The 27308-nt window shown below is 45.7% G+C and overlaps 1 protein-coding gene and 1 non-coding gene across 3 annotated transcripts in view; both read left to right on the top strand.

Moving 5' to 3' along the window:
* Positions 1-27308, top strand: part of Retreg1 (reticulophagy regulator 1) — a 125262-nt gene that overhangs the window by 79671 nt on the left and 18283 nt on the right. The window contains exon 1 of one of the 2 annotated variants that reach the window (XM_075975822.1): positions 19502-19718. The exons of the other annotated variant lie outside the window; for it this stretch is intronic. Coding sequence (XP_075831937.1) covers positions 19684-19718 — 35 coding nt within the window. The 5' untranslated portion in view covers positions 19502-19683. Of the gene's footprint in view, positions 1-19501; positions 19719-27308 lie in introns of those variants that run through there. 2 annotated transcript variants of the gene reach the window in all.
* LOC142853190 (U6 spliceosomal RNA) lies at positions 17928-18031 on the top strand. The gene has a single exon (XR_012911116.1). It is a non-coding gene; the product is annotated as a U6 spliceosomal RNA (small nuclear RNA).

Raw genomic sequence — 27308 nt, 5'->3', positions numbered from 1 at the left:
TGCATGTGAAATAGTTTTTTATTTTAGTTTCTATTAGAAGTTGGTTTAAATTTCACGTGAGTCCTTTATATGTTATATTGTACAAATTCTAACAGTTTAGAAGTCAAAGGTTCTGATTAACCATGAAGAATCTCAGCTGGCTTTCCCAAGATGGACTTATACTTTGGGCACTCCAGACTTCATGTGGGAGACTCACTCATACATGGGCAGATAACCTGGAGACGGGCTTCAAAGATATGCAGATGGTGGGAACAAAATGCAAAAGCTGAAAATCAGCTTCAGTGTGGTTGTTTCAGTCTTCCTCTGAGTTGTCTTCATGGAGAACCCAGCATTGGGTCGGGGGGGGGGGTGGAGAACAAGCAGGAGGGAGAGAGGGAGAGAGGGAGGGAGAGGGAGGGAAAGGGAGGAAGGAGATAAAGAGGCAGAGTAAACAAAAAAAAAATCTTTGAACACTAGCAAACTGAGAAATTTCAGTAGTTTAGAAAGTGACAACATCTGTAGTGGCCCCCAACACTGGTTAACTGTGATAGTTCAATGTCACCAGGTCTCTGTTAGAGACTGCTTTTCCATGTGTTCCATTTCAGAGACCATGGAAACCCTGAGTCCATTCTCTCAGTGCCAGCAGTCTGGGTGCTTCACCAGGGCAGACACAGGACAGAGGGTCTGAATCCCGTGCCCCTCCTGGGCCCCACTGGGGAAAGGAGCCTGGTAGTTAGGGTACGGCACATGGAAGCCTTCCTAAACTTCCTGGGTTGTGAAGGAGAGGTGACCCGTGGTGTCCTGTTTGGCGAATGGGCCCTCCTTGTCCTGTCTAAGTCTCTGCTCACATCAGATGTGTTAAAGATGTCTGATTCCACGTGGAATCTCTGCTGCCAGGTCCAGTACTCATTTAGCACACTTGGGGCATGCCTCGCTTGGGAGGCCTTTGTGCAGCCCCCAGCCCTCCAAGGCTGATTGCTGGGTTTGGCTTGAGTTTCCATGTCATGTTGTACTTTCCCCGATGTAATAGCCTTTATTTATCACGCCGCTTCTTAATTATTTGTTGCTCCGTCTCCGTTTCTCTCCAGAGTGAAACACAGTGACGGCAGAGGCCGTTTCTTATCTTTGCCCTGCAATTGGCAGTTGCAATAAACAGTTGTTAAACGAGTTTTTCATTTAATCAGCCTATGTCATTAATAAGCGTGTCTGGCCATTGCTCTAAGCGGTGAGTGGCTGCAGGGAAGGACAGCGTAGCCCTGCCTCTGCTGTTTACACGTTCTGTGACCTTGGGCGGGATGCTAGGCCTGTGTTGACTTCCTTCTCCTTAGCTCCGGAATGGGCTAAGAGCATCCTCCTCCAAACGGTCCAAGGGTTTTGTGAAAGAGCCAGCAGAGGGCCCGGGGCCTAGTGAGAGCATGCTGGCTGCTGATGTTATTACCTCTCAACAAGGATCAATAAATGAGCAATTAAAATGAAAAAAAAAGCCATCTAGGACTCACTCTTTCTTCCTTTTCAAAATGTGTTTACTATTTTGTGTGTGCGTTGCACATGTGTGTGTACACATAGAGGCCAATGCTGTGTGTCTTCATTCTCTCACTCTTTTAGACAGTGGAACTCTATTTCAGTGAGGCTGCCTGGCCCCAAGCCTCCAGGATCCTCGTGTCTCTATGCCTCAAGCACTGGAGACAGAAGTCTATGCCAGATTGCTCAGGTTTGATGTGATTGCTAGGGATCCAAATTCTTGTCCACGTGCCTCACCGCTGAGTCAGCACCCAGCCCCTCTCCTTCGTTTTGGCCTTGTTTTCTTTCTGTTGAAATGTTGAGGAAAGGAAAAGGAAGGTCATTGTGATAGCAGACAGAGGTGAGGTGTGCATAAGATTCTTTGAATCTCTTGAATATTTTTATTGAAAGAATATATTTGGTTTTTAAGACGGGGTTTCTTTGTGTAGCCATGGCTGTCCTGGAACTAGCTCTGTAGACTGGACTGGCTCCAAACTTACAGAGCTCCACCTGCCTCTGCCTCTCTAGTGCTGAAATTAAAGTCATACACCACCACCACCTGGCTATTATTGGATGTATTTTTTTTAAAGATTTATTTTTATTGTACGTTTAGTGTGTGTGTGTGTGTGTGTGTGTGTGTGTGTGTGTGTGTGTATGTGTGAGTGAGTGTGATATGCACGTGAGCCTGTGGAGGCCAGAAGTGTCATGAACTTCTAGAACTGGAGTTATAGGTGGCTGTGAGCCACCCAGTGTGGGTGTTGGGAATCGAACTTGGGTCCTCTAGAAAGCAGGAAACACTTGTAACCACTGAACCGTCTCTCTAATGCTCTCCAGAATTTCCTTTACTCAGGCATCTATGTAGGAAAACCAAGATGGCAGGCATTATTGCTTCGTTATGATTAGTCTCATTTAGTCTATGTACTTTGTCTAAGCCAGTTATATACAGAGTCTTCCCTGCATGCATTTCCCTTTATATAGACTCTTTGAAACAAGTGTATGAAGTACTGTCTTTATCCCCATTATGCTGGCGAAGAAAAGAAACAGACACAGAGGAGGTAAACAACTGGCCCAAGATCACAGAGAACCCAGGCAGTTGGGTTCTAGGGACCGTTTGGTGGAGATGCCCCTTGGAAGTACATGTGCCACGCCCACCACAGAGAGAAAGGACACCAGGGCTCTGCCATGTAGTGAGGTCCTGACTCTGTTTAGGCAGAGTTACAGCTGCACAGAGAAGTAAATGCAGTTTAGGGCAGCAGAGGAGGACTGTAGCTAGGTGGGCCTGTGGGAGTAGCCTGTGAGATGGGGGCGAGCACCGGGCACCTCGTGGGGTCCATGCTGGTGGGAGGTAAGGGGTCATGAGGAGACCCCAGGAGGGGAAGTGGAGCTAAAGCTGCATGGCTTCTGGGGACAGCAGGACTGGTATATGATGTAGAGGCAAGGGCACAGCCCTGTGGACCCCTGCCAGGTTGACTTACTCTTTGATAAAGGCAAAAGCATCACGCATTGACCATGAAGGATGGACCAGGCTGGAAAGAGCCTAGCTCTCTGCACCAGGACAATCAGTTTTATCCTCTGTCCTATTGCGTGGCCATTGGATAGATGAGACAGGCAGCTAAGCACCCGGGATGTGCAAGAATTAGCCCAAATTGGCTGACAGCTAAAAACTTGACATCCAAGTATCTGATTGACAGCGAGGTGCAGCTGCCTGCCGAGGAACAATGTTTGTAAACTACCCAGTGCATTTCCGGTGGGGTGGGGGGGTGAGGGAGCGGGGAGGCACCCATCCTCCGGAACAGTTTTTTACCGTTGAATTACCACATTAGCAGCGAATGCCCCTCGCTTGATCAGCACCTGATATGATAAGAGGCTATAATTATACGACAGGGTGACCCACGTGGCAGGGCAGGCTAGGTCCTAGCAACACAATATTTATCTGGGCAGCAAAGGCAAGCTGCTAATTCAAGATGCAATCTTTTCCAGAGACTCCGCCAATGCAGTCAAAACAAGCTTCCCTGTGCCTCCTCACACAGGCACCCTCAGCCCCGCCCCAGGTCATTGACACACAGCTATAAGTTATTTCCTGTCAGCTACTGAATTAGAAACTGTGATCTGATGACCTTCCTTGTGTTTTCATACTAACTAGCCTCAAAACAAACAAGCAACTGAAACAGAACAAAAGACAGGACTCCATGGGAGGACACCGTGCACTGATTCTGTTCCCGTTTGTTGAATTTTAAGGAGAGAATCCCAGACTTCTGTTTCCACTTGGAGATGTTTATCTGATTCCATCAGGAATACAGAGTACTTATGTGTGACACTATCCTGTAGAAACGAGGGCAGCCGTCTGTTCACCCCAGATAGGTAACTGATGACAGATAGATCAAAGTAAGGAAATCACCAATATCCTCTTTGGGGAAGTGATGAGTTTTATTGGGGTTACTTACAGGAGTAGAAATGGCTCAAAGACATCTGTGTCATCAAAAGCCCACCCAGGAGGGGTGATGGCCCATGGAAGCTGGAAGCCTAGAGCACAGCCTACAGTTGGTCTGAGCCTCTTCCAGGAAGCTTGACTGGCCTGACGAGCTCCTAGGCAACTCAGCTCATCTGAGATTATCTCTCAGAAGTTCTCATTGCTTTTGTAAGCATGCGGATGGAGGGAGTTAATGAATCTGATCAGTTTCAGGGACCTTCTGAGGCTTTGCGTTGTTTCCTGAGCTTAAGGAGCTTCCTTCTAAGATGGAAGTTTTATCTTGGATGAAATCGCTACACTGCACAGGACTGAAGAGGAGACTCAGTGGACAAAAGGCTTCTGTGCAAACTTGAGGATCTGGGTTCGAATCCCCAGAACTCACATAAAGCCAGATGTATTAGTTTTTTCCTGTAATCTCCACCCTACAACCGAGACACAGGAGAGAGAAAAAGGAGGAGGAGTCCTTAGAAGCGTGTGGGCCAGCTAGCTTGGCATATACACCTGTGAACAAGAGACTCAGTGTCACACATGGTAGAAGGTGAAGACTGTCACTGGTGGTTGCCCTTTGACCTCCACATGTTCATGGTACATGTATGCCCACTTTTACACATACAAACACCACCCCCAGAGAGGAGGAGGGTAAGGGAGACAGAGATTTACATATGTGGGGAAACTGTTAATGCATAGCAGAGTAAAAAGCCAAATTACAGCCAGGTGTAATAGCACCCACCCCGCTTTATCCCAGCACTGATCAGGCCAAAGGAGGGAAACTGCACATTTGAGGCCAACCTAGACTCCATATTGAGACACTCGAAAACTCACAACAAACATACAAACACAGAATACCCGTTCCTAGAGACAGTACTAATTGCACCAATGCGTCAGTGTAATTAACGACATGTAGAAATTAGCTAAACAAGCTGGCATTAGGAACTTAGTTAGCTGGGTGTGAGGGTGCACATCTTTAATCTCAAGCCTCAGGGAGCAGGCACAGGTGGATCTCTCCGAGTTCAAGGCCAATCTGGTCTACAGAGCAAATTCCAGCCCAGCTAGGGCTACACAGTGAGACCCTGTCTCCCCTAACCCCCACAAAATGGAAACAGAGAGGTCATATCGCAGTTTAGAAGTGGGGCAAGGCTATAAGTGCTCCAGCCCCTCTTTTAGTGATGTTCTTCTAGCAAGGCTGCACCACCTTCCAAACAGTGCCACCAGCTGGGGACCAAATGCTCAAACATGTGAGACTGTAGGAGACATTTCTCATTCAAAGCATCCCAGCAGCTGTTATTAAATCATGGAAAGTGTGGAGGTCCCTTCTTCCCTGCAGATGGTATTTTAGAACCCAGTTTCCAAATAGGCAGAATGTTCTTTCATAAGTTGAGTAAAACACAAGAGTTACAAACTCCAGCCCACATTCCTGTTTACACACTGTCTGTGCCTGTTTCTTGTGATAATTGGAGCCAAGCAGTTGTGACAGAGACCATCTGGGCTGCGAACTGATAGGATTTACTGTCTTGCTCTTCCTAGAAAAGTTTGCAGTCTCTGTCCATAATATGTTAAGCTTCCCACACCATCAAATGTTCCTCTTAAGCGTGCTTTTAAGGACTGCATAGTGTTTTGATGTGTAAAGGTGTTGATTCCACTTGTCCTTTAGCAAACACCTTCCTCCATCAGTAAACCCTCTTGGCTCTTTCTTCTTAATGTGTCCCAGATGCCTGTCCCTTACCTTGGACTGTCAGAACCCAGCTCGTATCCCTCTCCAGTCCCTGCCCTTCTCTTGAGCCTGATGAGTACCCATGCCAACACGAGTTAATCCCATGCCTTCCTGTTCCACCCAGATGCACTGTATGCCTGGCATAAAGTGCCTTTGGATTTCCATCTGCACAAGGTGACCATGGCCCCCTTTCTATGCCCAATATCTTGGGAAAACTGTTGGACACCCTAAGTGTGTACATCCCCAGGAGTGTAAATGTAAAAGAGGAACCTTTCCCACAAAATACAAGTCTCTGTAAAATCACGTCTCAGCTACACGGTACGCATGAAATCACATTTCTTCATCGAATGTGTCAGTTCTAAGATGCTCCTTTTACTCTTCTCCCCAGTTAGAGTTTTATTGTTGGTGGCTACTTTTTGATACTGACCTGTTTCCCAAAATAATTATCTTCTCCATTAAGTCCTGACAGAGAACTTTTGAAAATCTACAGATCCTTACGAGGAAACATGGCATTTGCATCCCTGGTCTGATCAGCTACTAGTGTGTTGTCATTGGGAGAATCATTTTCTTTAGCCAAGATGGTCCTACAGCCCTCCCCACAACTGGCATAGTCAGCCTTTCATTTCTGCAAGGGGACCTGGTAACACGTCACAGAATGACCTGCTTGCTGATAATCCCTTTCTCATGCAATGCGTGGTGGAACATTTATTTGGGCTTGGTATTCTGTAAGCCTCGTTCCTGCTTTAGATCCCTGGTACCTGAGCCTGCTGAGACACTCCCATCGCTGGTCTGGGATTGTAGTCCCGCGTGGGATGTTTCCAACAAATGAGTGCAAATGAATGAGGAGAGCTTAAGATGTTCTCATCTGTCCCACAGAGTAGCTCTTGCTCAAAACTTACCGATTTTTCTTGGAAACAGAATGTACACTTCTACATAATCTTCTCGGTCCGTTGGACAGCCAGAGCAATGGCCTCCACAAACAATGGAGAGATCCCCCCCGTGTAATGTGTGTTTAGAGTTGTGTAAGTTCAAGCGGACAGGAGAGATAGCTCTGCAGCCAAGAGCACTTGCTACCTCTTGCAGAGGACCGGAGTTGAGTTCCCAGCACCTATGTGGTAGCTGACAGGCATTTGTAACTCTAGTTCCAGTGGGGTCCACCACTATCTTCTGGTTTCTATAGACACTGCATGAAAGCAGTGGCCAGACATATGTGTACTCATACACATGAAAATGGCAGTTTCAGCTAGGCTACAGTGTCTAGTTGACTCATTTGATCAGACACCCTTCTGATGCTGTTATGGAGGTATTTCTGGATGTGATAAACTCCAGAGCAGACTATCAATAAAGCAGATTGTCCTTCATAATTGCAGTGGACTGTGTCCAGCTAGTGGAGAGTCTTGAGAGTAAACTGAGGGAAGGAGCTTGGCCTTCAGACTGTGTATAGGCCACATCCTGAAGCTTCTCCTGGACTGTCCTACACATGTCAGACTTGCCGACTCTCTTGGTACATGAACAATTAAGACAATTTAGGTCTCTCTATGCATCCATCCTGTTGGTCCATTTCCCTGAGAAACCTAGCTGATGCTCTTTGGAACCCCCAGTACTCACTCAGTCTCCATGCCCAAGTCTTACCCAGACAGTGGTCATGCTCATCTGGGGTGACTTCCTCTGTTCCAGCCTCGGTCTTCAGGCCCAATAGCAGCCTTCCTCCTCAGTTGTGGGCTTGGTCCTTCTGCCCATCACAGAGAACTCAGGAAAGGCTGCTTGTCACTGTTGACAGGAACTTCTTGTCCATTTTCTCACACAAGGCCAGGTGCACTGCCGTGGAGAGAAGGGATAGCAGCCACCCTTCCGGGCAGTGTAAACATGATGTCCTCGCTGGCACGTGATGGGACTCATGTTGTCTTCTGGCCTCTCTTAAAACTCCTGACACAGGCTGTCCCTTTGCTTTTAACTTATATTTAGGATGGAGGTGATACTCACATTTTAACTGCTTGCCTGGCCAGAGCTGCTGGGGCAGGAGTCTGAAGCAGGCCATTCAATTCACTTTGAAATTTTTACTATGGTTTGCGATTTGTCTTATGAGAAAAAATAATGTAAAGTCATGTTGAATAGAAAATAGTCATGTTGGTGGTGGATAGGGCTGAAGGCAAAGTCTGTTGCTGGGAACCCACTGTGCCAATTTATGAGGGACTGTGTGTGAGGTTGTCATGGTTTGGTGCTAAAAGTAGGTGCATCCAATGAAGCCAAGTTTTGTTTTATTTTTAAACCACGGACTTTGTCTAATACTCTCCAGAGAAGAGAAACATGGAAGGTACAGACTGATGACCCACATGGCAAGGAAATCTGGACTTGGCGTATTACGTTTTAGAGATTTTGTCAAGTTGGGGGGAAATGACAGCTTGTTATTCTTGGCTTCATAAGAGTTCATTGGAAAGAATTCCCATGGCCCAGTTCTGTGGACATTGCTTATCCACTGAAAGCACACACGCCTGTCATTCTGTCGTGTATGGATTCACAGGGATGGACATATGTGTGGGGTCCAGACATTTGTTGCCCATCCGGCTCCTGGTGTTGTCTCTTGGTTGGTGTTGACACTGGGTCCACAGGAGATGGGGTCATTTTGGAGGGAACTCGGTGTCTCACCTGTGGAGGAGGTCAGTGCTAAATGGGCAGGAGTGACCACCGCAGAGGTGGCCTCTGGCTCTGTGAGGAGTTAGAGGATGAGGTCAGATGGGAGAGGTAAAACCACGTTTGTGGCTGGAACAATTGGAGCTATGATAGTAGATAATATACAGCGAAGAACAGAGCACAAGGTTCTTAAATGAGTCCTTAAGGAAACGGGAGAGAAGAAACCCCGTATGTGCCAACACTCCATTGCTAAGGCGTTATGACTTTGATCACTTCTACCCCATCATCCTTTGACTGTAGATTGGATTAGAGTATGGACAGGGGAAAAAGGCAACTTTACAGTGTGCCTATCTGAAAACATGACTTTAGCCAAGTGATCCAATCGACGTTATCAGTGGGAAGTCATGTGGGCCCTTTGAACACTCCGGGAGCTGGTGCACTCCAAGGTTTTCTTGCTGACTCTCAGTCTAATACAGAGAAAAGAGCAGACACATCCAAACAGAAAGCTATCTACAGAATACCCCAGAACTGTTAAGTCCTTGAAAGATGGTGACACGTGACTTTAATCCCAGCCAGCCCTCAGGGGGCAGAGGCAGGCGGATCTCTGTGAGTTCCAGACCAACCTTTTCTACAGAATGAGTTCCAGGACAGTAAAGGGCTACAGTGAAACCATACCTTGGGGAAAAAAAAGAATAAAGACAAAAACAAAAGGAAAAAAGTAAGCAAAAGGAAGAAAAGCTGTGAGAGACCCCAGCAATTCTCATTAGCCCTGAGTGACAAGATGGATTTAATGCTTGAATGCAAATGTTAGTGAGAAACCATTGAGATGCAAAAGGAATATGGAGTTTAGCTCATTTTGATGGACCAATGTTGGCTTTTAGTTTTAACATATTTTGAACATGTAGGAAACTGTCAGGGGCCCCTGACAGGGTATATAGCAGTGTCTGGACTCTTTATGGATGATCTGTCAAGCCCAAAGTAATTCAACAGAGACATTATAACAAAACAGGTTTGTGTGTGCTCTCAGGCGTGGATGCTGCATCCCGAAACCCATATTGCTAAGGCGCTAGCCTGTGGTCAGGGAATCATGAAACAACCCTACTGGGGACTACCACACTCTGTTTATCAAGATTGACATTTTTGGATTGTGTGACTCTGATTTTATGGCTCATGCTCCATTGTAGGGCGCTGTGATTTTAATGTGTCCTGAGTTCCTTTGTTGGAAATTTAACCCCCAGAGTCAATGTTGGAAGAAGAAACGTGTAGGGCGGACTAGACTGTGGGCTCTGCCTCACGAGTAGATTGATGCTGATGTCATGGGTGCTTAGTTGCTGTGGTTGTAGTGTTCTGATGAAAATGTGAGTTCCACCCCTTTCTCTTGGATGTGTCCTCTTGCTTTTTTACCTTCTACCATGTAATGAGAGAGTCCTAGAAGCAGGTGCCTTGACCTCGAGCTTCCCAGCCTTCGTGTAAACATAAGAAATAAAGCTTCTTATTTTATGAATTACCCAGTGTGCTGACTCATTTTATGTCAGCTTGATACAAGCTAAAGTCATGTGAGAGGAAGGAGCCTCAGTTAAGAAAATGCCTCCATAAGATTGGGTTGTAGGGCATTTTCTTACTTGGTAATTGATAGGAGAGAACCCAGTACTTTGTGAGTGATGCCATCCCTGGGCAGGTGGTCTTGGGTGCTATAAGAAAGTAGGCTGAACAAGCCATAGCAGGCAAGCTACTAAGCAGGATTCTTCCATGGCCTCTGCATCAGCTCCTGTTTCCAGGTTCTTGCCCTGCTTGAATTCCTGTCCTGACTTCCTTCAGTGATGACTATAGTGTGGAAGAGTAAATCAAATAAACCCTTTTCTCCCCAACTTGCTTTTGGTCATGGTGTTTTGTCGCAGCAAGAGTGACCCTAACTAAGACACCCAGTGCCAAGGGCTGTGGTAAAGGGGCTTTAGTTTCTAGCCTGATAGATGCAAAAATACATATGGGATCCTTTCAAGCTGTCCTGTTAGTGGGAACTGGAGGTGATCCAAGCTCCTGAGATACTTGATTTATCAGCAGGCAGTGAGAGCTGAAGGTAAATAGCCGCCTTTTAGGATATCGGTGGAACTGCACCTTGAGGAGAAACAGTGAGGAGGTTCTGTCAGTCAAAGTCTCCTTTCCCCACTCATCATGATCAGCATGGCGTCCAGCCTTCCTTGTAGCCAATCCTTCTGAAGCAGCTGTTTCCTCTTCAAGAAGGGCCCGGAGGCTGGAGGATGTTGGCCAGTAGTGTGGTTTTCCAAACCCTAGGGCCTGAGAAGTTCCTTCTGTGTCTGAGGACATCTTACCAGGGGCCAAGGCTGGGTCACGGGTAGCGCTTACCTGGCCTAGGCCCCTGCTTTGCCCCATGGCACAGGACAAGGAGAGACTTGGAGGAAGCTTTCTGTCACCTGGCCCGCGGCTTCAGAGTGACAGTTCAAATAATGAACTATCACGGTTGTGTGGCTAATGACCTTTAGCTCAGCTTGACTCCTTTGCAAAAGAGCTGTGTAAATGCACAGCCAAGAAACAGCTTATCAGTTGTTCAAGCGAGGAAAATGTTTTAACACGAACATAAGCAAAATATAACAAGGAAGATCAGCGTATCACAAAAGTCATCTCATAACTCATTATTAAACAGGTGCTTGTATACAATTGTTCCCCACGTTAGGCTGTGTTTTTTTTTCCGTTTATTTATTTATTAAAGATTTCTGTCTCTTCCCCGCCACCGCCTCCCATTTCCCTCCCCCCTCCCCCAATCAAGTTCCCCTCCCTTGTCAGCCCATAGAGCTATCAGGGTTCCCTGCCCCGTGGGAAGTCCAAGGACCACCCACCTCCATCCAGGTCTAGCAAGGTGAGCATCCAAACTGCCTAGGCTCCCACAATGCCAGTACGTGCAGTAGGCTGTGTTTTTAAACTCTGGAGATAAACTTTGTTTTGATCTGAGCACCGCCCGCCTTCCCTGTCCTCAAAGACCTCTGTCTCCACCCCTTGTGGCCTTGGAAAGTTTCCAATGCCTTTCGCTTGCACAGGTCAGTGAGGCTTGCCAGAATTCTCTCTCATGGCTGTGGTGTTTGTTCTGAATTTCTTGGAACTAGGATTTCTCTGTCAAGGAACTAGACCACTCAAACACATATGCCGCCATAGAGGGAAGCTGTGGGAAAGAGCAAGCAGGAGCGGCTGAGGCGGTGGAGAACAGATGGACTCCACTGGGTAATTGGGCCCCACAAGTGTCTAAATTCTTGTGGGAATTTCACTGGTCCTTTCCTGCAGGGCAGAGGAGAGGACGTAGAGGAGTGTGTACGGCTGAAGGGAGAGTGGGAAGGAGAAAGAAATGGGTTTGCTGGCAGAAGCACATGTCAACTAAAAGAGAGTGGTAATCAGGGATTGAGAAGGAGCAAAGCTAGTTCCAGGTGATCAACCCACCCCTACAAGGCAGCCTAGGAGAACATTTGCAGAGACCAGTTTCAGTGTTAGGAAATGGGTCACAACAGTGGCTGGACCCAGCCAAGAAATCTGTGTGGTGGGGTGATGTGGTTCACAAGGTAGGGGTGCCTATTGTCTTCTTGCTTCTTCCCTAAGCTCTTGCCAGACCGCCTCCTATTCCTTGGCACCTTTCCCAAGGCTACTCTGGCACCCAGAATTCCCTGCCACTTCCTGCTACTCTTCTCCATCTGCCTTTACACCTGCCAGCCTCTGTGGAGCTAGGCCAGGGAACAAAGCGTACTCCCATTAACCGCTCAATACCACAAATCAAAAATTAGTGACATTGAATGGAGCTCTATTAAGAGAGTCAGGATATTCTTGTGATAACTAACCCAATCCTGCCTTAAGGAGACAAACTCATTCATGAAACTTCCGTCCTCAGGACCCAGGGACCGTTCATTGATCCCCATCTCCTGTCATCGTCGACCTGGAGATTAAACTTCTGATAAATGAGTTTCAGACACACCCAAAGCAGGGATATTTCTAGAAAACAGACAGATAGGCAGTGCTCAGAGCTCAGATGTGGGAGAGGTTGATATGGTGGTTTTTCCAGAGTTGCTGTGTTTAGCTGGAAAGAATGTGGAGGGAAAGTTCGTGTGTGATGCTTCCAGCAAAGAGAGTGACAGGGGTGGAGTCCGGTGTAAGGATGAAGAAAGACAGCAGGGGAAGGCTCCGTTTTCTCCTCTTCACTGTCTAGCCATGCTGATCCTATCTGGTTTGCAGGTCCACAGGTCTGTGTCAATTGCCCTTAGACTGAGGCCGTGTGCCTTACGTGAACTCCATTGGGACTTCAAGAGCATGTCTAAGTTTTGCTGTTGCTATATCTTTTCTGTATTAAGATTTGGCATAACATCTCCCTTGAGAGAAAAATATCTTTGTGTTGTTGTTGTCAGAACCAGGAATCCAGGGTGGGTCTCAGTGTGACTCCACCAACCCCAGAACAGGAGAGAGGCACCTGCTTGGGACACTTGGTTAGCCAGCAGACTGACAGTACTGAGTGGTATTGTTTGTGCCATGTGCACACATGTAAAGTAAATCCTTTGATTTACTTTGTTTTTCATCCAAGGAGAAAAATGTTTTGTTTTGTTTTCACGTCGCTCCAGAAGTATTCTGGCCCTAATACTGGTGTCCTTCCTAATCCCACTGGTGCAAAGTGTACACAGTGTCCTCTGAACTTTTGTGGAAAATGAATTCTCTGTTGACACCAGTGGAGTATGGGCAGCGAGAGAAGGGCCTGTCTTTCCGCCTGAGTCAGGATCTGGAGGGAGGAAATGTCCTGTGGACTGTTGCTGTCAGTCTCTCCCTCTTGGTACCTTTTATGACCTCTATGTTGTCCCTTCTGACTAACAGCAATCCAGAAACATTGAGACAGTTGCTAAGGTTGTTTTAGCACTGCACCTTTAAATGTTTTTATTTTATATGCATGAGTGGTTTGCCTGTATGCATGCCTGTGCACCATGTGTGTGCAGTGTCTCCAGAGGCTAGAAGAGGGTGTTCAGTCCCTAGAACGGATGGCCAGTGGACACTACTGTGAATGGTGCATTTGGGGGATTTTTGTGGCACTGAGTGCTAATATTAGAAATAATGTGTTTCCCAGTCCCAGCTGATACATTTACAACACAGTTCCTGCAACCAAGGCTTAGTGACTAGCATGGTCATCAACCCTAGACGAAGAGCTATAGGCAACTGTAGGCTGAGAGCAGGAGAAATAGTCTTCTCCACGGAGGGGCAGACCAATTAGTTACCCAATACCAAGTAGTCATCCCTGAAGTCATATGTGTGCATGTGTATGTATGTGTGTATATGGGTGTATGTAACATTATATGGACTGAGGAGGTTGTATTTATATATTTAGAAGTGTGTGTGTGTGTGTGTGTGTGTGTGTGTGTGTAAAAACAACTGAAGAAAGGGGCCATAATTTGAGAGCGTGCAGGCAGAGGTTCATGGAAGGGGTGGGAATGAGGAAAGGGTAGGCGGCAAATGATGCGATTGTATCTGGGAGTTTTTTGATGTTCTAAGGTGCTCTTGGGAAAACCCAGATGGAGGTGCCCATCACAAGGCATTACCTCCAGAAACGCAGAGAAGATGCAGCAGCAGGGGCTGGAGGAACGTGCTCACCTCAGGAGGCCCTGGCTGAGGGATCCATCCAGTCTGCTCTGCAAGGGAGAGCTGACCTGAGATCAAGGGGTGAAGAGTTAGAGGGGATAAAACATTAAGATTATTAGAGCCCCGAAGGGACCTGGAGAACTCTGGCTCTGACCCATGAGGAAGATACAGAAAGAATCCAGAAGGCACCTGACTGTGTAAACTGAGGCAGGAAGGCTCCCATCCCAGCCAGGCTTGCAGAGCTTCCCCCAGGTCCCAGGGAAAGGGCTAGGAGTCTTGGTGCTGAGGACTTGTGGATTATAGAGGATCTTTTAGCTACCCCTGCCAGATTTCTACCTACAAGAAAATCCCTGAAACTCCCCTGGAGATCCAGGTGCCTGAGGGCCAACTAGGGAGCCAAGCCACACCTCGGATGTGCTTACTTACTTGGCTGCAGCCGGCTGAGGGACTGTGAGAAGGGCCGAGATAAGGCCCCTGAAATAGAATGGGCCTTCCCTAACAGCCACAAACATTCCAGGATACCCTGCCTGACATCAGCTGACAAGACCTCTGCCTCTTTGTGGCATGCCTATCCCCAGTAGCTGCCTGAACTGGCACCGAATGACACTATTCAGAAATTACCTCCTTAAGGTAGCCTGCCTTGTTTGTTTTCAGTGCCCTGTAGACTTGGGCCAGCACAGCGTGTGCACAGAGACTGAACCACTGCAGCCTCTGAGAGGGTGATCGATGCCCCAAAGCTTCGGTAGCTGTCTATCATCCGAATCTGAGATGTGCTGTTGAGAACAGCCAGGCTCACAATGCACAAGGAAGGCTTGTTCCCTTTGGAGTACATATAGTACCTAAGTTTGGATGTCGTGGTATTACCAGGGATTTAGGTTAATGTTCCTTTAGACTTTAAGAGTCAAGAGGTTCCTTCTAGAATAACTGACCAAATGTTAGTCCTGGGTAACCAACCAACCATCAGTCTGGAATCCACAATGTGACTGCTAATGTGTGTTTTTTAGCATTACTCAGAGGGTAGTGCCGTTCGCAGCAGCACATTTGCCGTTTCCTCAGCACATGGCGACGACACTTCAGTCACACCAGGAAGCCCACATGCAGGGATTTGTGGAGAACTTGCCAGAGTCACTGGGATGGAAAGCGGTGACTTTCCACCAGGATCCACATCCGGGTCCAAAGTCCGTGTCCCTAGCTACTGGGTCATAGCTGTCCACTGTCCTCAGGGACAACTTCTGCTGCTGGGAAGTTATCCTGACACGTCACAGAGTGGGAAGACAGATGATTCAGGAGACTGATGTGTAAGGGTTTCTGCAGCAGAAGGGAGAAATCGGGTTTAACTTTTCAGTGAGAGAGAGTGGGAACGCATAGCCAAGGAGACAGATGGTCATGGGGGTGAGGATTGACGGACAGAAAATTTCTCAGAGGGTAAGTGCTGAGGTTCCGATGTGCTCCCAAGAAAGAGGCCCATGTCCAGGGAAAGCTCAGTATGCAAATTCATATGCTGACAATATTTGGAGGTGAGGCCACTCGGAGGTACTTAAGAGTTGATAAGTTAATTAGGGTGGGGCCTCTGTGGTTGCATTAGTAGCTCTATAAAAAATGGACCCCTAATCTAGTACAGTTGTTAAATCTTGCCCCATAGTGTTCTTTTTAAGTGGCATTTTTGACATGTTTCAGACATGGCAGACTCGTGTGGCAGCTGGGGAGGAGGGCACATCAGTTCTTTCCTCCCGCACAGTGCGGCCTGATGGAAGGATCTCTGCTTTACTTTTGGTCTTAGTTTTACTGGCGTTGTTGTTGTTGTTTTGTTTTGATGTCCACTGTTTATACGTCTAGGGAAATAGTTTGGGCAGGGTTACGTTGGATTGACTACAGTAGTCCCTCTTCCTCCACAGAGGGTATCTTCTAAGACCACGGTGGATGTCTGAATCCACACATTAACTGAACCTTATATGTATTGTTTTTGTAAAACAGCCATGCATACATATGATAAAGTTTTATTTATGAAGCAGGTAGAGTACAGATCTATAATGTCCTGCAGATCATAGCACGGTTTTCAAAATTTTATTAAGCCAAAAACTTTCACCTTATCATTTTAAAGGAAGCACCTTATGCTTTGGTGCTATTATTATAGGTTTAATAATGGTCACTTGGATTTAAGCACTACAGTTACCTTGATAGTTTATTTGATAACTCAAGATGATTATTAAGTGACTAACGGGCAGGCAACATACACATCATTGGTACTGGAAAAGAAAAATGATCCCCATGCTGGGATAGAAATAAAGCCAGCACAGAAAATGGAGGACATCACAGGATGATTTAAGATGAAATTGATGGCTTGCTGCTTCATAGGACTTCCTATTGGAATTATTAGACCATGGTTGGTTCTGGGTGATTGAAAACATAGAAAAGAAAACCATGGGTGAGAGAGAGCTACTCCAATGGTATTTCAAAAGAACAGTGACGTTAAACATTTTTGTCTGTCTCACTTGCAGTTTACAAAAAAGTAAAAGTTATCCAGTCGTTGACTGCTCTCATTGTCTGCCAACCCAGGCAGCTGCTTTGTCATGAGGACTCTGCCAGGCTTTCCCTCCACTGCACAGGTCACATCTTACTGAAAGTGGCTTCTGGAGACCCAGCTATCAAGTCTGAAACCTCTCTAGCAGGAGGTAGAAGGACTACACCCGGGTGTCATTTACTGCAAGTCCCTGGAGCTGCCCAATGACTTTGCTGACACCCCCTCAGTCAGAACGTAAACACAAAGCCTTCCTTCGCTCAGATGCAGTAAGCATTCTAGTTTTTATCCTGGAAGGCGATGCCTGGGACTAATCCAGGTTGATACCTGGTGAAGTTGGAAGGGAATATGAGAAGAGCCTACAAGGGCACTCTACAAGGGCAGTGGCTTTTTGCCCTTCGTTGCTCAGACTGCTTTTTAATCTCCAAGAGATGGGAGTAGGGTCTGCCCTGTTATTCCTGGTGGAGTCTGAGTGTTCCTTGAAGCTGCTGTTGAGGATATAGCAACAACATAAAACTTTTATACTGTAGATTTGTGGAGGCTGTAGACACCATGGAACGGAGACGGATTTTTTTTTTTAGGCCATATGGAATGTCAAAGGAAAAATAAAATACATTACTAAAAGTTAATGTACACATATTTGAGGAGAGCGTGAGCAGAGGGAAACCTAAAACCTCAAAAATGTCTGGGACACGAGCTTTGGACTTTTGCCTGTTGTGAGGGCTCTTCTGGCTTTGGCTAGAGGCACTGCCTCCAACTTGTAGGCGACTGTCCCCAGCAGCCCATCTAACTTTCTGAGGCGACGATAACATCTGAAAATCTTGGCGAGAGTTTCCTTGGGTCATTTTAAGTTCTGGTTGTCCACTATTTTTTCAGGTCAACAGCGTGAGCAGACCCACAGTACCTAGTTTCCAGGACAGAAAGTAACAGAGTCTCAGTAGGAACAGTCGCCGGCCAGTAGCAACAGTCTGGGGTTTGTTGCTTGTGCTGTCCTTATTTTCCGTCCTTATCCTTGTGAACTTTACAAAATGCCACAGAAATACCTCAGGGGAATCCAGCTGTAGCAAGTAATCTGGAAATGCACCGAGGGTTGAGCGCTCCGAAGAGGTGACACTGTCTCGTGCTGGTTGCTGGCACTCTGTCAGTGAATTCTTCTGGAACTGAGAGATGCTTCAGGGGTGTGTCTTCAGATCAGTGCTAACCAGAAGCGTAGGTCTGCCTAGCTTTTTAAGAAATAGATGGGAGCTTGGAGAGAGACAGAGTAAAATTAAAGTGCTAGACTGGTCAGAAGCGAGCGCGAGACAGTGGAATTAGCCCCTGGTGCTGACTATGTTCAGGGCAAGCGCTGACGTCATGGAGATCGCTCTTAGCATTTTAGCTTCTCAGCTCTTACAAAGCTGCGGTGTCTCATGACGTAGTGCATAGCTTTGGCCTCCAGAGGCTGTTCTGCTTTGGTCTACTAACCTCTGAAGGGGAATGGGCTTTCAAGTTACGTATCTGAGAGTGCTCACTTTGGCAGGGCATTTATTAAGGTTGGAATAATACAGAGAAGATTGGCATGATCCTGTGCAAGGATGACATGCAGATCCATAAAGTATGCCCTATTTAAAAATAAGTTACGCATTTGATACATAGATCCACCTTAGGCGTGTGTATGTATTTCAGGCCTTAGGCTTGAAGTCTCTAATGGCAGCATTTCGTGTGAAATACTGTGTCCTTTCAGTATCTCTCTCTCTCTCTCTCTCTTTTTTTTTTTTTTTTTTTTTTTGAGACAGGGTTTTTCTGCAGCTTTGGAGCCTGTCCTGGAACTAGCTCTTGTAGACCAGGCTGGCCTCGAACTCACAGAGATCCGCCTACCTCTGCCTCCCGAGTGCTGGGATTAAAGGCGTGCGCCACCACTGCCCGTTAAAGTTGGCATGCATACACCACAAGATCACCAACATTTTCCAAAAGAAAGCAGAAAATTATTTTAAATCCTCTGACTTTTCCATGCCTCAGTGATCTGGAAAACCATTTTTAGCAAAGTCATCATGTAAAATACCCCCATAAAAGACATCTAACACAACAAATAGATCATATGCACTTTTAAAAGGAAAAATTATCACTTTTTAATTATTAGATCTTCTTTTGAGTCTTCCCTTATGTTCTTAATAGGAAAATAGAGAAAGAGAATGGGTTCAGGTTTTAACTCTGTTTTTATTGGGTGGTGGTAAAGGAGTCTCTGGCATTTGGTAAACAAGGCGCTGTGGTGGGAGTAGATTGAGAAACGCCCATCAAGGAACTGAAGAATAAAGTCCCCCAAAGCCACCACAGGGTCATGTGCCTGTGCTTGCTCCCTATGCTCCCTGGCCACAGTGCCACTGTGGGAGGGGGAGGAGCTTTTGGTCACGTGGGCACACAGGCTCACGTTCATGTGTGTGCCTGTTGTGAACTGGGGAACCTCTATGGTCCAGAGAGAGCTTTCCTTGCAAATCAGTGTCCCTCACAACTGACTGCGCCCATGACTTTGTGGGGTTTTGTTTTTGTTTTGCATTCTTTGTTTTGTTTTGTTTTCTCCTTTTGAGTAAGAGACTTTTTGCTGAGCAGCAGATATCCTTCAAACAAACCTAGCTCCCTACTGCTGGGACAGCTTTGTTTTGTTGCCCTCCTTCTCCTCTCTGTCCCTCCTTCCCTCCCCCTCCCTCCCTTCCTCCTTCCCTTCCCCCCTCCCTTCCTCCCTTCCTCCCTCCCTTCCTCCCTCTCTCTGTCTCTCTGTCTCTGTCTCTCTCTCTCTCTGTCTGCTCTCCAACTCCCCACTGTGACTCAAAGGAGGAGATCTGATAGCCGGAGTGAGGTTTCAACCTGCCTGTGGCCACTGCACCTTTGGTAGGTGCCTAGAACTTGCCAGGAAAAAAAAAAAGGAAAGAGGGCAGGCAGGCTGCTGGGTGAAGTCATCCCTGGTGACACCTTCTCACACGACTTCAGGGAAAATGTTGGGCCCCTGGGCAACACTCCCGCCCAGCTGCCTGTCAGAGTGCCTGGACTGAGAGGTGACCTCTTTATTTTTAGCAGGGGCTGTCACAGCCGTCCAGTCTGCTTCATTCAGGGCAGTAGGCAGGCACTCAGCAAGTTTGTAAACACCGACTTTCTGAGTAGAGTAGGAGCCCTTTTCTCCAGAAAGGGAAGAATTCTCCTGCCCACCGGTGAGTGGAAAAGACAGCGTTGTCTGGCTGTCTTCGCTGTGGAGGCAGGTGCGGCCGCAGTTATTCTTAAAGGGCAGAAATGCCTGAAGGCGACGACTGTGGGCCAGGCAGAAGGTAATTATGGCATTTTGTTTGTCTGGAGTCTGTTTCATTGTTGCTCATCTTAAACATATTGTGACAAGTTTAAATGTGTTTAAATGAAAATTATAATTCTAGGAAATTTTCTTTGGCAGAAGCTAGCAGAAGAGAGACAAAATTAGTAATCTAAGCTCAGAAATAAATACATGCAAAGAAGTGTCTATGTTTCCTTGAATAAGGAAATAACATCCTGGAGCTTTTAAAACTCATTTCTCCATTTACAGTGTGAGTCTAATTGAAGTTTTTGATGTTTCTTTTGACTTGAGATGATCGTGGTCAAAATCTAAGTTCACATTTTTTTTTAAAGTTTGCATTTTAAAGATTTGACAGGCAGTTGTAAGAGTTGACTACTGAGCCAATTTATCAATTTTGATATTTAAACATTTCTCAAGCTGTGGGTTTTGAAAATTCACTTAGCTCTCTGCCCTGGGTGCCTGGTTGTGAATGTTTTCATTGCTTTCTTACTGCTAAGGCGTGAGTACCAGGCAGGCAACAGTGCAAGCTGGCTCGAGCCTAGCTGTACCCATGGAGTTGCCCATCCGGCCCAGACAGACATGACGGGATCAGCTCCGTGTTCCCACTGGATTTCCAATTGAGGTCCCCAAAATTTGAATCTGAGAGAAAATTACAAAACAAAGAAAGGGCTCATGGGTCATCTTATTGCCAAAGAACAGATGTTTCTAGGAACAAGGGCTCCTCAGACCGTTTTTGTAAATCATGACCGAGGGTATGGGTTGTGTGTGGCTATTTAACCAGTTGTGGTAGTTTCCTTAAAGGCTGCATTTCTCTGTGGTCCTCCAATTTCTATCTTTCCCAAATCCTATTAAATAAAAAAGGGACAGATTGGTATTCTACTGAGCAAGTTTCTGTGTAAAATGAGACTAGGTGTAGCTCCCGACTGTGTCCTTTGTAACAGTGCGTGGCACTGTCCATGCAGTGATTGACTAGCGAAGAGAACATTTTTAGAGGCATTGAAACATCCGCACTGGTTGATAGGTTGGTCCATGGGTGTCATACATTTGTGTCCCCAGACTTCTGAACTTTCCCCAAAGCAAGGCTCTCCCTTTCCTCTAACGCCTAGGCATTCCCTCTGGCTCCATGAGGAGTTTTGGACAGCTGGGCATTTTAAAGGAATACTCAGCAAATGAAAATGCATTGATCAATTGTTTTTACACCAGGGGCTCAGGAATCCTTATCATCTGACGGTTCAAGGAGAGAGACCTGGCACAAAGGGAGTGAGCGCTGCTCTCCTGAGAAGCAGCATTATCAGAATTAAATAGTAACTAACTGCTGATAAGAAATATCATGAGCTATTTGTGATGTGAACCGAACAAGCTTTAGCTTTTTCTCTGGAAGTCTCACCAATTAAAAAAATATATAAATATAAACAGGTGAAAAAGAGCGTGTGTGTGTGTGTGTGTGTGTGTGTGTGTATGTGTGTACACACGTAAATACATACATGATAATTACTATTGCCCTCAGGGACTGTAAAATGTTGCATTGCACGTGCGAACCCCTCTCACTCCTGTGAGGTAACATATCCCTGGCCCTCGTTTTTCATTCTGATGAGCTCATGTTTATTCCCAGCACTTGGCGGATTTTCTTTTTAGATTTGTCTCATGTGTTTGTTTGGTTTTTCCTTCTCTGTGGAGAAATGGTGAAAGATTGAAGCTAGGCTAGAAATAAAATATTTTTAATTGGTAGATAATTTTTCTCTTGCTAAATTTGAGATTATGTGCTTTTGGATAAGTCCTTTGGTGCCACGTTTGAAAGAGAAATAACTATTATAGTCACGAATCTGCTGACAGACGTGTCCTTTGGACTTCATTGCAGCAGTTCCTAATTGAATCTCACATCAAGGCTGATTATGTTACTTGAGTCTCATTTTGGAATCATTTGGATGTCCTGGATTGCTCTGTAACTCGTGGAGTGCTAAATAAAAGTTTTGTCTTTGATAAAACAAAATCAATACTAAAATACCCTTCGGAAACCAAGCAAACGAACAAACAATAAAAAGCAGTGTAGCCCGCAGGGTAGGGATGTCTGCCTCATACTGGGGTGTAGCCTCAGGCTCACAGGCACCAGCTGCTAGTGGATTACAGTCTGGTGGCTCCAGGTCCCATCTTAAATTCACCAGGTGGAAGAGGAAACCCTCCTTGTTGTTAGTCAGTGTTAGAAGAACCCTGGAGGACTCACAACAAGTTTCAAGGTCAAGAGCTGAGGGGGAAGGGCAAGGAAACCTTAGTGAAGCAGCTGCAGAAGGTAAATAGATATCTAAGCCAGAAGCACCGGATGGCAAAGAAGAAAGGGAAAACCTGGAAGGTAGAGTAGCTCCAGGTTTATGGGAAAGCTTATGCGGTAACCTGCAGCCTGCGGCTCCTTATCTGAGCTCATTTGGTTCCTGCCTTAGAGTGGCAGCCAGGCTGGCCCTGTTAAGTACCATGATTAAATGGGTGATCGGATGTGGGTGAATCGTCTATCCCTGATTCCAGATGACACAGAAGGAGATAGGCCTGAGGCATGAGGATGGGATCCATCCAAACGTGGAACTTGTTTTATGCTTGTGTGTCTTGTCATGTAGACACTCTAACTGGGTAGTTATCTCTGCACAATTACCTGTTTACACAGCAGACATTTGTTGAGTTCTGACTCCTTGACTTGTGGCTGTACCAGTGATGGGGTGGTAGGTGCGGACCCTGCTGTCTTGGAGCAAAGGGTCTGAGGTGGAAGATGGCCCCGGGGTGAAAGAATCCCTAAGTAAGAGCACTTCAGGCCACAGGGCCAAGGATACACTTTAAAGTGGCAACACGAGCCAACACCTGGTGTACGTGCTGACGCTCTGGTGTCTTTACAGGGACACTGTGGTAGATCTGGACTCGGGTGTTACTGGTCCTCTACTTGGAGTGTAGTGAAGATGTACAAGCTTGTTTGCAAACGTCACCGGGACTCTAGAACTGTGAATTCAATGTGTTTCCAGATCTTTCTTTTGTTCTCTGCTCTAGAGTGGTGGGGACTGTTGCATCACATCTCTGAAATTCCTGCTCCAGCAGTCTTGGATTTCAGGGTCTTCTGTCCCTTCTCTACATTTTGGCATATTTGCCTATCTGTAATTAGCATATCTTGGGGGTAGGATCCATGTCTACACATGTATTATACTAATGTATTATACATGCTAAAATTTAGCTTTCTTGGTGTTTTTAGTGTGCTTGCATTGTGACCATGAAGTCTGGGGTGGCAGATTTTACTTGTGGGATCATGTCAGCCCTTAGGAAGTTTCAGATCTTAGAGCATTCTAGACTTGAGGGTTTCAGACTAGTCTTGTCTAGCCTGGATTTGTTTCTGGGTTGTTGAAGGGTGGTTGTATTTAAGAAATCCAAGGCTCTTTTAAACACACAATCGGCCAATTAGTATGAAAATGTTATTAGTGATTGCATTGAATTTTAATTTTGGAAGATTAAAAGAAATTGATTGGAAACTCAAGAATAATTTCATTGTTATAATAGTTCACACTAGAAGGATTTTAGGTGTGATTTTATGTCATGGATGTGGTCTATCCATTGAGAATGCCATTTCTTAAAAATCTAGACCTGACATAGAAATGTGACCAGGTGCGTCAAAGCCAGCTTGGTGTACTTTGCCCTTCAGTTGAGGTGGATTCCTATGAGTAAACATATTTAAGTTTTTGTGTCCTTGGATGTATTCGTGCTGCCTTTCATTTGGAAATGAGTGCTGACGGGTGGTGTACGTGTAGCTGAAGCTGACAAGGCTGTAAGAGAAGGGATTCTGAGCACTCTGCAGATAAGTGGGGGAGGCGTGCGCGGGACCCTGAAGAGTTAGAGAATTCCCACTGTGGCTCTCATGAACCTGTGGAGGCCACGCAAATGATGATGGGCCAACATCAGCATCAGCATTAGTTTGAATAAAGGCTACATATTCTCTATTCTGAAGGCACCACGGATATTTTTCAACTTTGGTTGAAGGAATTAATGATTTATCTTTATCTGTTCTCCCACACAATCGTGGAAAATATTTATCACTCTTGAAATCCTACTTTGACCCAGCTGGGCTAATATTTGAACCTGATTAAGAACATGTAGAACACTACAGTCTGTCCTTATTGCAGGGGAGTTTGTTTTGTGGGCAATATCTTAACCGCTACTGAACCAGTGACCTGCTTCCTGAACCCTGCAGGGACCCAACAGATTTCTGGCATTCCCGCCCCAGTGAAGCTGGTTTCTAATCAGTAAATGGTGATACAGTCTTTGTTGCCATCACTAAATATGATGAAGGTCTCTATCATTTAATGCCAAAGGACCACAGAGTATCTGTGGCAGACTGTGGGCAAGTCTATCTATCCCTACTGACTGACAGAGCAAGGTTGAAATTGGGTGGGCTATCCTCGTTTTGGTACCACAAGCCTTTTGACTCTTAATGGTAACTTGGCATCAAAATACATTTCATGTTTTCACTTCTTCGTGATGTGTATTTCCAGGTTGTGTAGAATGCATGGGGGCATGGATCTTTTCTTGAAGGACCAGTCTCATTTACTATCATGAATGTATTTCTAAAGAAGTCTTCCCACTGAAGATGATCTGCTGAAGGAAACTTTAGTTATTTATTTGGGGGAGATAAAAATGTTAATGCAGAAAAGAAAGAACAAAGTAGAAAAGATCAGCTCTAACCCCAGAATCCTGATGTAATTATATGGTATGTATAATCATACATATATAATGTAATTATATTATACTTGTTTGGTGAATTTTTTGACAGGTATGTTTAGCGTATGGTATGTGTATATACACATAGATGTATTTTTTTATTTTCCACTTTAAAGTACTTTCCAGTGGCATCTAAACAGTATGAGAATGTTTTAAAAATGCCCGCCAGCGTATCCTACTGAGCTTTGCCCATATGTTCTAGTCATTATTGAGATTAACTGTGCCACTTATAAATGAGATGGGCTATGCACTATGGTTTTCCTAAGTAGGGAGTGAGGAGATTGGAAGGGAGGAAGAATCAACTGCCATTTCCTTAAGACCTGGGCCTAGAAATGGGCACAGTGCCATTCTCATTGTGTTGTATTTGTTAAATGGTCGACGGGACAAACATGCTGTCCTTCACTACAGTTTCAAAGTGTTTCTCGGCCATTTGAGTTTCCTCTATTAAGAACACCTTTCTTAGATCTGTACCTCATTTTTAAATTGGACTATTTGGTTTTTTGATATCTGGTTTCTTGAGTTCTTTATATATTTTATATATTAGTCGTCTTTCACACGTGGAATTGATAAAAAAAAAAATTCCATTCTGTAGGCTGCTGCTTTGTCCAGATGACAAAGGTAGGGTGTCCTTCCCCCTACACAAGCTTTTCAGTTTCATGAGGTTATGTTTATTTTATTTTTTTATTTTTTTGGTTTTTCGAGACAGGGTTTCTCTGTGGTTTTGGAGCCTGTCCTGGAACTAGCTCTTGTAGACCAGGCTGGTCTCGAACTCACAGAGATCCGCCTGCCTCTGCCTCCCAAGTGCTGGGATTAAAGGCGTGCGCCACCACCACCCGGCTGAGGTTACGTTTATTAATAGTTGATCGTAGTGCCTGCCCTAATGGTGTGAAGGGCCATTGTTAAATTCCAGGAAGTAGATATATATAATAATAATATATAAGTGACACACATCCTTAAGCAACATTAATTGGGTCACGACTGAGTTCAAATGTCAGTCACTGTGATCTTGTGTGCATCCTCATGGCAGACGGGACATGAGAATCTACCCCTCCCTCGATGGTGGCTCAGTTGTGTGGGCACCTGCTTCCCAGCTCCCCAGACAGCTGTGGAATGGGCTCCTGGAGGGTCTAGTATGGAAAGTTTATGTGTTATTCCAGTTTCCAATGGGACTCCAGGGGGTGTGTTCAGCTCACCTTCTCTTGACACTTTGTACAATTGTTTAAGCCCATGTGTGCATTAGTGCGAGGCCACAGACTGCGTTGAATGAGAAGTACAGCTGTATCTCTAGGGGTTGCTCCCAGTCTCTCACCCTCAATACCAGGTGCCCAGATCTCTTCAGTGCAAGTATAAGCCTTTCCCCCAGATATGTCTGGCCTGGGCTGGGTCATTCTTGAAAATGGACCCTGTGGGTGTGAGGACTAACTGTGTTTATGGCTTCTCAGGCAAGCCAGGATGCCCACACCGTGCATATTATAAGGCTGTGAGTAGCCAGAGAGGTGGTTCAGGGCCACAACATGCAGATTTCTCTTATACATTGGCTTGGGTTCATGTGTGTTAAATTTGCGCATAACTCATAATAGATTTTCAGGCACAAAACGCATTTGTGTAACACAACAGATGCAAACAGAGAGCATTGTGTGTTTTAGTCACCTGGCTTTTCAACTTAAGACTAGAGGGCATAAAGGGGTTCATTCTAAAGATTAGTTAAGGGTACGGTTTTGAACATAGTGCCTCATTTTTGTGTTTGAAAAAGTAGAGTGCTAACATTCCAAGCAGAGAGGTTGATTTGAAAATTGGTATTTTCTTCAGTCACCAAACTTCTCTTTCAATTAAAATCTGGGTATTTTTTTGTTTTCTATGTTTGGCTGGCCATGCTGCTGCCTAAATTCTTTAGATATAACAAGAACCAATGGGGAAGGACACTCAGAGGAAGAATTTTTGACTGTAAACTCTGCTTATGTTTTTCAGCAATTATTTGTGACTCCACCAGAAAATGAAGGGGTAAAATAAAATGATTTCATGAAGGAATATTGTCCTCAGGCTTTTTGGCCTGAATAGGAATGCCTAATCTAGTGACTTGGGTGATAGGAGGAAGTTGAGCAAGGCCATCTGTCTCCACAAACCCTAACACTCCCTTTTAAAATCCATTTCTTCCACAGCCTCCTCAGAACCCATCCATCCATCTTCACTCTTTGCCTTCTTTGCTCCTCCAGTGTCTTCAGTGACCTCCCTTCTCAGACACCTGCTGCCTCAGAATCCCAGACTGAGAAAGGCAAGAGGCAAACCCTGGGTGTAGCAATGCCTGGAGTACATCTAGGTCACAAAGTGTTCTGGTGCTGACATTGGGAAACAAGGGGGCAGGAATGTCCCAGCTGTCCCTGGAGACACATAAGGAACACGATGGCTCTGAGGACAGTAGTGGTGCTTGGCTTCTCATGGATCAATTAGCCCTTTCCTTAGTGATACAGATGAAACAGCGACCTTAAAGGAGGCTCTGGGAAACATCCAGTTCAAGCCATGCCCACTTTCCTACTTTAGCCTTATTTTTGTAGAGTTGGCATGCTCCGGGAGTAGTCTTCACTCACTGGGTAAATACCAGCCAGGTCTATTAAAGAACTGGTGTTGTGACCTGTAGTAGTGTCTCAAAGAGGCATCACCAGACTGCAGCAGATCCTTTTTCTACGGAGGGAGGGCTGCAGTTGTGCTTAATATGGCAAAAGGTGATGGAAAGAGGCAAAGCCCTGAGTGTCCCTTCTGCCTGGCAGCCGTGAGTGATGAAGGCCATCTAAAATCATTTTACAGTAAACTATGACCCTAGTGGAGAAGAGGAGAGATTAGGCCCCCCAGA

The sequence above is a fragment of the Microtus pennsylvanicus genome, chromosome 6 (assembly GCF_037038515.1).
Source record: "Microtus pennsylvanicus isolate mMicPen1 chromosome 6, mMicPen1.hap1, whole genome shotgun sequence".
Classification (NCBI taxonomy): Eukaryota; Metazoa; Chordata; class Mammalia; order Rodentia; family Cricetidae; genus Microtus; species Microtus pennsylvanicus.
The sequence above is the reverse complement of the archived record's forward strand: the minus strand, read 5'-3'. Positions and strand labels throughout refer to the sequence as shown.